The sequence below is a fragment of the Gracilinanus agilis genome, chromosome 3 (assembly GCF_016433145.1).
Source record: "Gracilinanus agilis isolate LMUSP501 chromosome 3, AgileGrace, whole genome shotgun sequence".
Classification (NCBI taxonomy): Eukaryota; Metazoa; Chordata; class Mammalia; order Didelphimorphia; family Didelphidae; genus Gracilinanus; species Gracilinanus agilis.
The window spans coordinates 642,142,310-642,156,886 of record NC_058132.1 but is presented as its reverse complement, the minus strand read 5'-3'; the positions used below and the strand labels follow the sequence as shown (position 1 = coordinate 642,156,886).

General features: G+C 44.9%; 1 protein-coding gene across 1 annotated transcript in view; it reads right to left on the bottom strand.

The window, feature by feature from the left end:
* The window catches only part of ATP13A4 (ATPase 13A4), a 102,205-nt gene that overhangs the window by 14,786 nt on the left and 72,842 nt on the right, over positions 1–14,577 (bottom strand). Inside the window, exons 18-23 of the mRNA XM_044667649.1 lie at positions 13,650–13,774; positions 11,148–11,311; positions 9,433–9,558; positions 3,396–3,475; positions 1,875–1,917; positions 114–223 (exon numbers count right to left, since the gene is read on the bottom strand). Of these exons, the coding sequence (XP_044523584.1) occupies positions 114–223; positions 1,875–1,917; positions 3,396–3,475; positions 9,433–9,558; positions 11,148–11,311; positions 13,650–13,774 (648 nt within the window). The remainder of the gene's footprint in view (positions 1–113; positions 224–1,874; positions 1,918–3,395; positions 3,476–9,432; positions 9,559–11,147; positions 11,312–13,649; positions 13,775–14,577) is intronic.

Sequence of the window (14,577 nt, the reverse complement as noted above, 5' to 3'; positions counted from 1 at the left end):
GTGTGGTTTGGAGCCCAGCCGCCAAGATCTGCCCGGCTTGCGGCCCTTTCCCCAGTGGGGCCATGCAGGCCGGGAGCTGGAAAAGCCAGCACTGGGGGAAGAGGCAAACTCACTTGATGAGGCGGGGCACGCATTCTATATTGGAGGCCTTCGAGGTGAAGGGGGAAGCCACCGAGGCCTCTTGTTCCGACAGGGAGATGCCCACGTGAGCCATTTTCAAAGCCTGCAATGCAGATATTTAGGGTTAGCCACTTGGAAGCATCCTCTGCCAAGATGTCTCCTACACGTACTCCAAAGGGGAAGGCAGTAAATCCGGACAACTGACTGAAAGAGTCTCCTCTTTTCTCCTCCTCTAACATCACCATTCGGCCCAGGTTGCTCCCCTCACCTCGAATGCTCTCCCTCCTCACCTTGGCCTCCCCTTCCTCATAAAGTTCAGCTGAAGGAGGCCTTTCCTGATTCCCCCCCATTATTATTAGCACTGTTCACTTCGAGTTATCTTGCACTTCTTTCTCTCAATAGACGGTAAGCTCCTGGAGGGCAGGGATTGTCGTTTGGATCTTGGAATCTTTAGCACCTGCGGAGCTGGATGGTGCAACGGATAGTGTGCCTGGCCTAGAGTCAGGAAGACCCAAGTTCAAATCCATCCTCAGACATCTACTAGCTGTGTGACCCTGGACAAGTCACTGAATCTTATTTGCCTCAATTTCCTCATTTGTAAAATGAGCTGGAGAAGAAAATGGTAAATCACTCCAGTTTCTTGGCCCAAAAAAACCCAAATGGGGTACGAAGAGTTGGACAGGACTGAAATGACTGAACAACAACAATGTCTCTAGCACTAGCGAGTCTTGGGGTTCTTGATCTAAGTCTTTTTGTTAAAGTATATCTGCTGTTGGTAGTTCTTCAACACAACTGGCTTCCTTTACTGCCCGTAACATGTATTCGACTGTAATTTGGGATTACGGTTAAATCCTAAACTTCAGCTAAACTCTGGCTCCTTCCCCGAAGCCTCTACTTCTACTGTACGCACTTGCAGTCACCATCCACGGGCTCTACCAGAGGAGCCCACAGTCCAAACAGATTCCGAGGCCCTGGAATAGCCGATGCTACAAAGCGCTCCCTGAATTTAAAGGAATCGGCTGCCCCCTTCTCCAGGGAACCTTTCCCAACTCCTCCCAGGCCCGGCGCTTCCCCTCTGCCCATCGGGGCCCATTTATCCTGTGCGTGTGGCGAGCTCGCTTTGTCTGTTTGTTCGCACGTTGGCTCCCACCTTCTTGAGGGCAGGGATGGTCTTCTGCCTCTTTTAGGATGCCCAGCACGCAGCAGAGGCCTTGGCGCCCAGCAAGTGCCTGATAAGTGTTTGCCAATTGGTGAAATACCCAGGCAGAAATGAAGAGCTCCTTCTCTCTGGGAGCTCCGTACACAGCTCCGGAAATACATTTGGAGAGGAGGAGGGGGATTGACTTTGGGTTGAGTTGCATGAAATTCAGAAGGGAAGGAGGCTTTGGGAGAACCCAGACTCTTTTTTTAAGCCCTTAACTTCTGTGTATTGGCTCCAAGGCAGAAGAGTGGTAAGGGTGGGCCATGGGGGTCAAGTGACTTGCCCAGGGTCACCCAGCTGGGAAGTGTCTCGGGACAGATTTGAACCTAGGACCTCCCATCTCTAGGCCTGACTCTCCATCCACTGAGTTACCCAGCTGCCCCCGAGAACCCAGACTCTTGGAGGGTATCAGGGGTCACCTCTGACACTGACTGCCCAGCATGCTGGGGCCATCAGCCTGGGCGGCAGAGGCACTGTAGCAGCCGGGGATCCCATCTCCACAGGCCCTGCCACTTGGGATTAAGGTCATGCCAGGAGTGCGCCCCCCACTTACCCCGCAGTCATTCGCTCCATCGCCACACATACCTACAAAGTAACTACAGAGGGTAAAGTCAGTAGAAGTCTTAGTACCAAAGCAGCCTGGCCTGGGACTGCCTCAAGTTCAAGGCAACTAGGGTGGGAGCACACAGCAAGGTCAGCAGGGGTCTGGGCCTGGAGCCCCCAGTTTCTTTTCAGGGAGTTAGTCTAAGATCCTGGAGCAGAGCACCAAGCAGTACTGCAGCTCAGGCAATGGATGCGAGGGCTGGGGTGCTCCTCCTGCCTGGGGTAGTCCCATGGAATCATGAACAATTCATCTAAGTCTTGGGGTAGCCTGAGTTTCCCTGGCTATAAAATTGGGGTGCTGAGATAGAAGCCACAACGTTCAGGCCAGGACCATCAGGATAAGTATTCTTTTGTTTTGTTTTGTTTTTTATATTTTTAAACCCTTAACTTCCATGTATTGGCTCCTTGGTGGAAGAGTGGTAAGGGTGGGCAATGGGGGTCAAGTGACTTGCCCAGGGTCACACAGCTGGGAAGTGTCTGAGGCCAGATTTGAACTTAGGACCTCCCATCTCTAGGCCTGACTCTCAATCCACTGAGCCATCCAGCTGCCCCTAAGTATTCTTTTTTAAAAACCCTTTTCTTCCATCTTAGAACCAATACCATGTATTGGTTCCAAGACAGAAGAGTAGTAAGGGACAGGCAATGGGGGTTAAGTGACTTGCCCAAGGTCGCATAGCCAGGAAGTGTCTGAGTCTAGATTTGAATCCAGGATCTCTCATCTCTAGGCCTGGCTCTCAATGCACTGAGCCACCCAGCTGCCCCCCAGGACAAGTATTCTAGGGGTAGAAACATGCTTGTTGTCCAGCTCAGAAAGCCCATCTGAAGCTAAGAAGGCAGGAGCCAAGCTTCTCCCTAGAATCGTGTCTCACAAAACCAGGTCCATCTTTAGCCCCCAATCTAGAAGCCGAGAGCTCAGGAGGCATCTCAATAGCCCGAAACCCTTGGCCACATCACTGCCACTTAAAGGCTTATTGCTCGTTCTTCTAACTCCCAGAATGGGCCAAAAACTTTTTGGTGAATTTTTTAGTTGAAGTAATGAGACACCCGTGGAGTTTGCTGCCAAAGTGGGAGAGCCGTGTGGAGTAAGGGAGCATGAGCTCCCCCTGCATCAGTCCTGGGCAAAGCACCCGGCTTTTGGCATGAGCCAAGCAGCATGAAAACAAGCTCCGCTGGGATTATCCAGCCCTCTAACGGAGCCGGAGGCCATTCGTCTCATGTGCTTCCTGAGGACCCTGGCCTGGGACCGGGGAAGGACAGAGAAATCCTCGGGGAAATGGATGCTGGGATATTTTCAGGACTAACGGCCGAGGCTCCCAGGCATTCGTGCCAGCTGCTGCCTGGCAGCACACCCGCTTTCCCTTCGAGCTGGAGATCCCAAAGGAAAATCTACTGTAGAACAAGGCTCCAAACCAGCAGCCCCCCGACTCCCCAGGCAGCCTTTGTCACCAGCCTGTGCTTGCAAAGGACCTACTCCAGCTTCTGAAACTCTTCGACCAGACTGGATTTCTGCCCGGGAGACATTCTGGCAAAAACCGTCGCATTGATCAGGATCTGTTAAAAGGAAAAATGGAAAAGTTCATCACATCGACGAGGCAGAGGGAGGAAGCCGGGCGACGTCACATCAGGAGACCGGCTCGGTGACGCGCACCAATTAGATTCCAGTTCAAGTTTGCAATTCATTTGTCTTCACTGGAGATCTGGACTCTGTTCAAGCCCACTGGACCATGTCCCAGGCTGTAGAGACTGGAACTCGTCCCCGATCCCTCTACGTGGCCCCGAGGCAGTATTTTATGCTTTCAGCAGAATTCCCCAGTAAACACACACCTTCTTCCCTGCCTTGCCAATATATATATATATATATATATACAAACACACACATAGAGAGAGAGAGAGATACATATACATACACATTTACACAGCCATATGCCTATAAATGAATGAATGAATGAATGAATGTATATGTAAAGTGTTTAATAAATGTCCAATTGGCTTGAACCCACCTAAGGCCAGCAGTTATACAGAGAGTATCACCGAAGTCTCTGGGATGCTTAAAAGCTAGCAAAGCACTTTAAATAAAACCTCTCTTTGATCCTCACAACCACCCAGGCATCTGCTCTGGCTCTTTCCCATTTCTGGAATTCTCTGCGTCTTCCAATCTGACTCTACTGACCCTCTCAGCTTCTCTGAAGTCCCGAGGGAAATGCCAGCTTCTCCCAGAAGCCTTCTCCACCTCTCTTAATTCCAGGCCTTTCCTTCTTTGAATGATTTCCTCTTTCCCCTGTCCAGAGCTGGCTTTCTACATGTTGGCATATGGCCTCTCCCATCAGGATGCTCCTTGAGCTCAGGGCCTGTCTTTTGCCTCTTTATGCGTCCCTGGCACTTAGCAGAGTATCTGGTATGTAGTCAATGACTAATAAATGCTTGATAGTTATTATTTACCTTCATCTTGCAGATGAGGAAACTGAGGCTGAAAAGTTAAGTGATTTGCCCAGAATCACACAGCTAATGAGTGTCTGAGGCAGGACTCAAACTCAGGTCTTCCTTACTGTAAGACTAGTAGTGCTCTACCATCCACCATGCCAACTATCTGTCTGATATCAATGCCAGCTTTACACAGACCTTACCCTATTACACTTTAAGATATGCAAAGCTCATGTAGTCCATGAATTACCATCAAACATGAGAAGTTCCCCTGAGCGAGTTAGAAGATGAGGGCAAATCAGCCCATTGACTGGTCCTAGGAAGTTCAATTGGTTAAATTGTCCAACACTCACACAGGCTTTGACCATCTTTGGTGACTGGGTCACCCATGAGATGTCAGCTATGACTGGCAAGAAGGATGCAGGGCCCAGAGAGAGACCAACCACTGCAGGGAGGCAGCAGAGAGACTACTCTAAGAGAGCAGGAAAAGATCAGGAACAGACTGGTCTGAGCTTAGTGGACCTTCCCTGGTGGTCATTAGCCAGGAGGAAAAGGATTGAGGCCTTAAGAAAGGGAAAAGAATGCAATCCCTACCATCCAACAAGACAACACATGCAGTCAACTCAAGCAGTGGCTTCTTTTGCCATTCCTCTCTTTGTATACATTTTGTCTTGCTTCCCTTTCCTACTGTTCTCCATCTCCCATCTCTGTGCCTTTGCCCAGGCTGTCCCCCATGCCTGGAATGAATCCCTCCCGCCTGGCCTTCACATTCCAGAATCTCTTGTTTTGTTGCACTCAGTGCAAGTACCCCTTTCTACAGGAGGCATTTCCTGATCCCTCTACACTCAGATACTGGAGTCTCGCCGATCACTTGGTATTGATTTTGTATCTTTTTCTGGACATCCTATTGTGAACATATTATCTAATAAATGCCTCTTGACTGACTAATCAAGCGATTTCTTTATCTAGCTCTGTGGCCCCTTTATCTCTTTTTCGGGAAGAGGGTCCACTATTATGATTCGCTCACCAGTGGAAAGTTTCAACCTCTAGGAGTTACAGAATGGCATTTGCCATTCAAGGACCTTAAAAATCAGTTCCCCATCTAGTTATACAATCCGAGGTCCCACTACACCCCAACGTAAGCCATCTATTCAGTCCTATTCAACGTCCCCAGAATAAGCCAAGCTCCATCTCAGCTTTAGGTCTTTTCTCGTGGTAACCGATTCCACCTCCCCTCATCCTGTTCTTTTGTTTTTCTCTTCCACTTTTCCAAATCTTGCCCATCCTTTAAGGTTTAATTGGAGTTCCGTAAGCCCTTGCCCAATGGCTCAAACCCAGGGTTATCAACCCACTCTCTGCACTAGTCAAATACTCACTGTCTGCCTCTAACACTTGGTGCCTTACATTCTGACTTCCTTCCTTCCCCTTTGTGCCATAAGCCCTGGGATTTTAATCGGATTACAAACCTCTAGTGGACAGAAACATGGCAAGGATTCCTTTGAGGTTCTCTCAGGACCTTAGGACAGTGCATTCTATGTCCTCTCCAACAACAGCAATCATTGATCTATTGATTAATTGATTGCCCAGAAATAAAATGGAGTAAAGGACAGGAATTCCCTCTGTAGGGAATCTCTCAGCAAAAGTCAAGACCCAACTTTTCAGGTTCTGAAATCACTGCCTCTGGGGCCTGAGTTGCCTCAGAAATGGCTTAAACTTTGGATTTCCAGGCTCAAGAGAGTGGTGCAGAATAGAGTGTGAATGTGGTATCAGTAGAAATAGTAGTAGTGCTAACAATAAGATCAGTAACAATAGCAATAATCATTTGGTTTTGTTCCTCAGGCTCTTTAAGGTTTGCAAAGTCCTTTGCACACATTTTCTCATTTGAACCTCATGTTTAACCTCCCAACGAGACCAAAATCATTATCTCCATTTTATAGATGAGAATACTGAGGCAAGTAGATATTAGTCAACAAACAAATATTTGTTGTTCAGGCATTTTCCATCACGTCTGTCTCTTTGTGACCCCACTTGGGTTTTCTTGGCAAAGATACTGGAGCAGTTTGACATTTCTTTCTCCAGCTTGTTTGACCGATGAGGAAACTGGGACAAACAGGGTGAAGTGATTTTCCCAGAGTCGTCCAGCTAGTAAATTACTGAGGCTAGATTTGAGCTCAGGAAGATGAGTTTTCCTAGCCCTGGGCCTGGCACTCCAACCACTATACCCAATCAGCATTGACTAATTTTCTATTATGTGCCGGGTGTTATGTTCAGTGGTAGGGATAATGAGAAAGACAAACCAACTATTTGACAAAAACTGCTGGGAAAACTGGAAAACAGTATGGTTGAGATTAGATTTAGAGCAGCATCTCACACCCTCTACCAAGATAAATTCAGAAAGGGCAAATGACTTAAATATAAAGAGGGAAATTATAAGTAAATTAGGTAAACATAGAATAGTATACCTGCCAGATCTATGGGAAAGGAAAGGATTTAAGACCAAGCAAGGGAGAGAGAATATTACAAGATGTAAAATGAATAATTTTGATTATATTAAGTTAAAAAGGTTTTGCACAAACAAAAGCAATGCAACCAAAATTAGAAGGGAAGTAACAAATTGGGGAGGGGGAAAATTTATAACAAAAACCTCTGACAAAAGTCTAATTTCTCAGATTTATAAGGAACTAAGTCAATTGTACAGAAAATCAAGCCATTCCCTAATTAACAAATGGCCAAGGGATATGAATAGACAATTTTCAGATAAAGAAATCAAAACTGTCAATAAGCACATGTGAAAGTGTCCTAAACCTCTTATAATTAGAGAAATGCAAATCAAAACACCTCTGAGGTACCACCTCACGCGTAGCAGACTGGCCAATATGATGGCAAAGGAAAGTAATAAATGTTGGAGGGGATGTGGCAAAATTGGGACACTAATGCATTGCTAGTGGATTTGTGAATTGATCCAGCCAGTGTGGAAGGCAATTTGGAACTATGCCCAAAGGGCTTTAAAAGAATGCCTGCCCTTTGATCCAGCCATACCATTTCTCAGTTTGTACCCCAAAGAGATAATAAGGGAAAATACTTGCACAAAAATATTTATAGCTGTGCTCTTTGTGGTGGCAAAAATTGGAAAATGAGGGAGTGTCTCTCGATTGGGGAATGGCTGAACAAATTGTGGTATCTGATGGGGATGGAATACTACTGTACTGAAAGGAATGATGAATTGAAGGATTTCTATGTAAACTGGAACAACCTCCAGGAATTGATGCGGAGTGAAAGGAGCAGAATCAAGAAAACATTGTACACAGAGTCGGGTACACTGCGGTACAATCCAAAGTAATGGACTTCTCTACTAGCAACAATTCAATTCTCCAGGACAATCCTAAGGGACTCAGGAGAAAGAACGTTATCCACATCCAGAGGAAGAACTGTGGGAGCAGAAGCACAGAAGAAAAACATAGGATCAATCACATGGTTCAATGGGGATATGATTAGGATTTTGACTTTTACTGATCGTTCTACTGCAAATATTATTAATATGGACATAGTTTTTGAACAATGATACATGTATAACCCAGTGGAATTGCTTGTCATCTCAGGGAGGGGGGAGGAAAAGATCATGAATCATGTAACCATGGAAAAATACTATAAAATAAATAAATAAATGAATGGATGGCTGAATAAATAAATAAATAAATAAATAAATAAATAAATAAGCAAACAAATAAATAAAAGAAAGACAAACCAGTCCTTGTTCTCAAGTAGCTCATATTCTAATGGGAAAGGCAATGTGCAAACAGCTGGGTGCAAACAAGACATAGATATGTAGTTAGGGTAACATGTCCAAGTGATACATATGTTATTTGTGATTACATATGGACATATATGTTAAATGATTTGGATATCAACAAGATATGTGATAGATAACTTGCCTACACAGCTAGCAAGTAGCAGAGGCAGAATTTAATACCAAGTTGGTTTTTTTCCTGACTCCAAATCCTTCGCTCTTTCCATTGGACTACACTGTCTTTCAAGTATGGTATGAATAGTGATGACCCTCTTAACCTAAAGGAGAGTTGGGACATGGACCTTGACTAATAAAGGATACTATAACCAAGTTTGGGGAAAATATGCCTAAAAAACACTTGTAAAAGAATGACTACATGATGACTGAAATCCCAGAATCACACCACGGCAGAGCTACCAGAGACCTCAGTGGCCATTGACTTTAAGCCACACCTGCACAAGATGCCCTCCATGACATCTCTGACAAGTAGCATCCATCTATTGCTTGGAGGCCTCTAAGGAGGGGAGCTCACCACCTTCCAAGGCAACCCAGTCCACTTTCAGACATTCATTTCTCTAATTTCACCCCAATGTTCCTAGCTCCTCCCTCTTATGCCAAATGAGACAGACCCGATCCCTCCTCCATATGGCAGCCCTTCATCTACTTGAAGAAAGCTATCAGATTCTTCTTCAAGATTGCCTTTCCCAGTTCCTCCAACCCAAGCCCTGAAGGTAAGGTCTTTCACTATGCTCTGCAGACTCTCGAGTTTGCTGGTGTCCTTTCTAAAATACAGTGCCCAGAAATGAGGCCAATGGAATATAGAATGTAGAACACAGAGGGGTTATACCTCTGGTTCCTGTAAGTTATGTCAGTATTAATGCAACACAGGATTGCCTCAGTTTTTGTTGCTTGTTGCTTGATGCTAATTGACATCAAGCCTGCAATCCCTTCAGATTTTGTCACACTGCTGTCTAGACACGTCTCTCTCATCTCGGGAAGTTGATTACCTGCACCCATGGTCAGGACTTTGCATTTGCCCCAAATACATTCATCAAATTCTATTAAAGTTATCACTCTAGTTTATGGAACCCATTGGGACCCCGACCTTCACCCAGTGTGCAGTCTTTCCCTCTTAACTCTGTGTTACCTGTCCATTTGCTCCAAATGACACCTGGGTCTTTAGTCAAAATCATTGAACTGGCAGATCTCCTCCACCTACTAACCCATTTTCCAAGAATTCCCCACTATGAACAAGTAAGAGCATTGATGGAAACACTGAGAATCTAGTGCCCAAACTTACTTTTGGCAGCAGACTGCTGAAATGTTGGCTTATCACCTGATAGGATTTCCCAGTCATGGCAAAGTGAAAACTTCCTTCTTCATCTCTGACTTGGCTGGCATCTTCCCCAATGTTAATATAATTGTCCTGCAAGCCAGGCCATGGTTATTTCTGAACTTGCAACTGAAACATTAATCGGTCAAAATCATAAACACCTTTCTAGGAGCATGATGGAAACAGGCTGATACATGTTCCTTCTCAGCAATTCCCACTCAAGTTGAACTGTGTAAACTCTCCTTGCTAGACAAGCACACCCTGCACAACCCTTAGTTGTGATTGTTCAGTCACTTCAGCTGTCTGACTCTCCGTGACTCCATTTGGGGTTTTCTTGGCAAAGATACTGGAGTGGTTTGCCAAGTCTTTCTCCACCTCATTTTATAGATGAGGAAACTGAAGCAAATAGGGTGAAGTGACTTGCCCAGGGTCACCCAGCTAGCAAATAATATCTGAGGTCAGATCTGAACTCAGGTCTTCCTGACTCCAGGCCAAGTGCTCTAGCCACTGTGCCACCTAGCTGCCCACTTGTAGGAAAGAAAATAACATTCTATAACCCCACCTCCCCCTGGATCCTGGGCTTCCCATAATGACATTAGCTTAGCCAAACAGAGGTATAGGTATTAGGCTGCCATTAGTTTAACTCTTACAAGGACAATTATCACACTTCCTGGATGAATGTCAGCATGGGCTTAGGAGATAAAGCATTGAACTTGGAATCGAGAAGACCTGGGTTCAAATCCTACCTTAGATACCTACTAACTGTGTGGCCCTTGGAAAGTCATTTCACCTTTGCGGGTCTCAGTTTTCTTATCTGTCAAACAAGAGAATTGGACTCAGTGGACCTCAAGGTTCCTTCTAGCTCCAAATCTACGTTCTTCCTTTCCTAGTTAATCCACAGTTCCTCTAATCCTTCCCAAAAGGGAAGACTACTAGCACTCTAGTCACCTATATTTTGTTCTCCTGGCCCAGCTTGGTGGAATTCCACATGGACAAGACAGAAATGGGAAACTGACAACACAGGAGATTTGAACATTCTTCAGTAGGGGTTATCTCTGTGTGTGTGTGTGTGTGTGTGTGTGTGTGTGTGTGTGTGTGTATCCCCAGTGCCTCAATGGACATTTTGAAAACATGAGAAATTGCAGAAATGATTTTTCTTTTACCTTACCTTCTGGTGCAAGGCATACATTTCTTTCAGAAAAACAAGGAAAGGGTATTTTTTCTAGCAATGGAACAAAATTCAACACTAAGGATGCTTCTTGTGAATTATGTATGACTTAACACAGTGCCTGGCACACAGTAGATGATTAAGAAATCTCAATTGACTGAGGGGCTCTTATAGAACTGAATTAGATGAATGTTTGTGGGATCCTAAATTGAGAGTCAGAAGAGGCTACAGACAATGTCAAGTTCGACCTTCTTTTTTAGCTGAAGAACTAGGGGCCCACAGGAGTATTCTACCTTATGGTGTCATGCAGATAGCAACTGGCAAAGCCAATATTTGAACCCGGGTCCTCTGACTCCAGATCCCACCCTCATCCCTTTCCTCTTCGCTGCTCTGCCTTCAAAAGTCACATGCTGAGGCCCACTACAGAATGTCCTGAGACATTTCATGGAGCTGAACACACCCAGGACCAAATGTGTTCCTGGCTAATGTTCGAGTGCAGCCTCTAGCCACATACCTGGTGTCTGTAGCTAAGATATTTTCTGTCTTCTACAAGTTTCCAAGTGACCGAGGCTGGAGAGGATCCAGAAGCTTCATTGGCTTCGATGAGGATGACTCTCAAGTTTTCAGCAATCATCCCTGATTTCTTGGCCACAGTGACTGCAGTCTGCAGGTTGTCACCTGCAAAAAAAAGTCTGCCACATGATCCCTTGGCATTCTCACCTCCGGGCAAAATGAAAGCGTGTGATGTATCACAGGTCTAGGCATAAGAACTGATGTAGACTTGGAAGGGGCCTAGAAGTCATTGAGTTCAAGCCTTTCAACATGTAAACAACTATATCCAAAGAAAATATATACAGGAGAAATGAGAGATAATCAACAGAAGGAGAGCACGAGCATTTTTCAAGCCCTTTCCATCTGTCTTAGAATCTATACTAAGTATGGGTTCCAAGGCAGAGGAGCAGTAAGAGATGCTAAAAAATGGAAACCCACAGGCTTTGGCACTCTATTGGATGTGGGGGCTTAAGGGAGAGTTCAGAGTAAAAGATGACATCTAGAGGGCAGCTGGATGGCTTAGTGGATTGAGAGTCAGACCTAGGTCTGGTTCTAATCTAGCCTCAGACACTTCCTAGCTGTGTGACCCTGGGCAAGTCACTTAACCCCCATTGCCTAGCCCTTACCACCCTTCTGCTTTGGAACCAATATGTAGTATTGATTCTAAGGTGGAAGGTTAGGCTTAAAAAAATAACATCTATTTTGAGTGCCTGAGGGACTGGGAAGATGGTGATGCCCTCTAAAGTAAGAGGGAAGTTTAGCAGAAGGGAGAGGTTGGGAGGAAAGATAATGAATTCAGTTTGGAGAATGGGGAATTTAAGATGTCTAATAAGACATTTAGATGATAGTTTAGTCAGAAAAGGGAGAAGAGATAATTGTGTGGAGGGAAAGGTTTATTTTTTGAGTCTGGGGAAGATATGGAAATGTCTGTAGGCAGCAGAGAAGTAGATAATAGAGGATTAAGAATAGTGAGAGTAAGGATGATAGAGGGGGAAATCTGCCAGAGGAGATAGAATGGGATTGCTCGCACAGGTAGTAGACAGGTTCGCCTCGGCAAGGAGAAAGGCCACCTTCTCCTTGGAAGACAAGGGTGAAAGAGGATATAGTGGCACATGGCATCTGGGGTGGAGGGAGAGGGTGAGGAGAGAAGAGGGAACTCTGGGTGATTGGCCTCAATATCAGTGAAATATGAAGCAAGGTTCTCAGATGAGAGGATGCAGTGAGGGGAGCCATGAGATCTTTGAGAAGGAACAAAAAGATATGGGAAAGTTGCTATGGAGAATGGAATAGTGAGTCAGTAAGGGAAGTGTAGGAGGATTGCCTTGCAGCAGGGATTCATCTAACTTTGATTAAAGGTCTGATGAAGAAAGAGACCAAGATTACCTCCTGAAGGGAAATGGAGAGATGTCAAGCTGAGCATTACAAGCAGTAAGGAAATCAGTCATGGCACTTTGCTTCCCTCAGAGGGCTTATAAGCGGATCAATAATATATGCATATACTCTATATGTGGGTATACATAAATACATATGCATACATTTATATAGGGTATATTTATGTATATGTGTATATATACACATATATACATATCAGTCTGTGACTAGCATATACTGTACATATGTTTGTTTGTTGTTTTTTTTTTATTATTTTTTTTTAAACCCTTGTACTTCGGTGTATTGTCTCATAGGTGGAAGATTGGTAAGGGTGGGCAATGGGGGTCAAGTGACTTGCCCAGGGTCACACAGCTGGGAAGTGGCTGAAGCCGGGTTTGAACCTAGGACCTCCCGTCTCTAGGCCTGACTCTCACTCCACTGAGCTACCCAGCTGCCCCCTTATGTTTGTTTTTAACTGGCCCTGAGATTTGATCTGTACAGGAGGGGCTCACTTTGTCAATACAGATTGCTGGTCTCTAAAAATTGCTGAGTAATTGTTGAGTCACTTTGGTGGGTGTGGGTGTCCATTTATATATTGGTTGCATACTCCTCTCTCCCTATTTGAGGATAAGCCCTTTGAGAGCAGGAACTACTTTGCCTTTAATCTTTGTAACCTGGTGCCTAACTCGGACTCCAGCATACAGTGGGTACTTAATAAATGTCTGTTGATTGATTGGAGTATTTTATATCTATCAGTTTAAGTGTATATGTCTTCCCAACAGAATGGAAGTTCCTTAAGACTAGACCTATCTCATTTCTTTGTCTTTGAAAACCTGGTACCTAGGACAGCACCTCACACTGCAGTTACTAAATGCATTTTTGTTAATTGTCTGGAAAGTCCTCCTGGGATTTAGGGAAAGATTCCTCCAATAATTATTTTTCTGATTTTGCAATGCTTTAACAGGTTCAGATGTGGAGAGAAAGGGTCCATTTTCCCCACCCAATGACAATCAGAAGTCACATGCTCCCACTAGAATTCTTTCTTTGCTTTTTCCACAGTAACCTGCCTTTGGAAGCCAAGCCTCCCCTGTACCTGTGACCATCACTGTCCGGATGTGGGCAGAAGTGAGCTCCTCCAAGACTGGCTTGGTCTCTTCCTTCAGGCTATTCTCCAAGATAAGGAGTCCCAGGAATATCAGGTCTGATTCCACCTTCTCCCTTGAAATGTGTGAGAGTAAAAAAGGAAATATCTTGGGCTCTATCAGACAAGGAATGAGAGTAACATCCTTTGCAAAGCAGAGACAGAGACAGAGAGAGATGAATGAGAAAGAAATCCAGAAGAAGATTGATTGATCTAAGGTCTGGAAGATTCACTGTTCTCTGAATTTGCTTTCATCTGTAAAAGGAGCTGAATGCCTTTTAAGGTTTTTGCCACCTTAAGGTGGTGTCCTGGTTTTTGTAACCTTGAAGGCTTAGCAATCACCAACCTAAAGAGAGCTCCAGCTCTAGTATTAACCATAGTGGGCTCTAAAGGATATCAGGAATAAGAACATCACATCTAAGATCAAAGCCCCAGTAACTAGACATCCATTAACCAAGACATTCTCCAACCCCTATCTTTCAGTGTCCTTGTGGCATTTCCATTCTGCTCAAGGAGTGTGTGTGTGTGTGTGTGTGTGTGTGTGTGTGTGTGTGTGTGTGTGTGTTTTCTCACACACACAGCAGTGCATCAAAAACTGACATCCATCACAAGAACATTTTCAAGATCTAGCATAAGACCAAGCACCCAGGGAAGCCATTTCACCTGGATGCTGGGAAGCAAAACTTTCCTGATTGATTTCTCTGAGTCCCAGAGACCTCTAACAACCAGGTATACCAAGCATCACCACCTGCTGCTGCCTCAAAGTTTGAGTGGCTGTAAGGAACAAGAGATGGGAGGGAGAAAACCCAAGTAAAGAGAAATCTTTGATTCCGTTCTCCCTCCTCACCCTTGCACTCCCCCCTCTTAAAGCTAATCATTA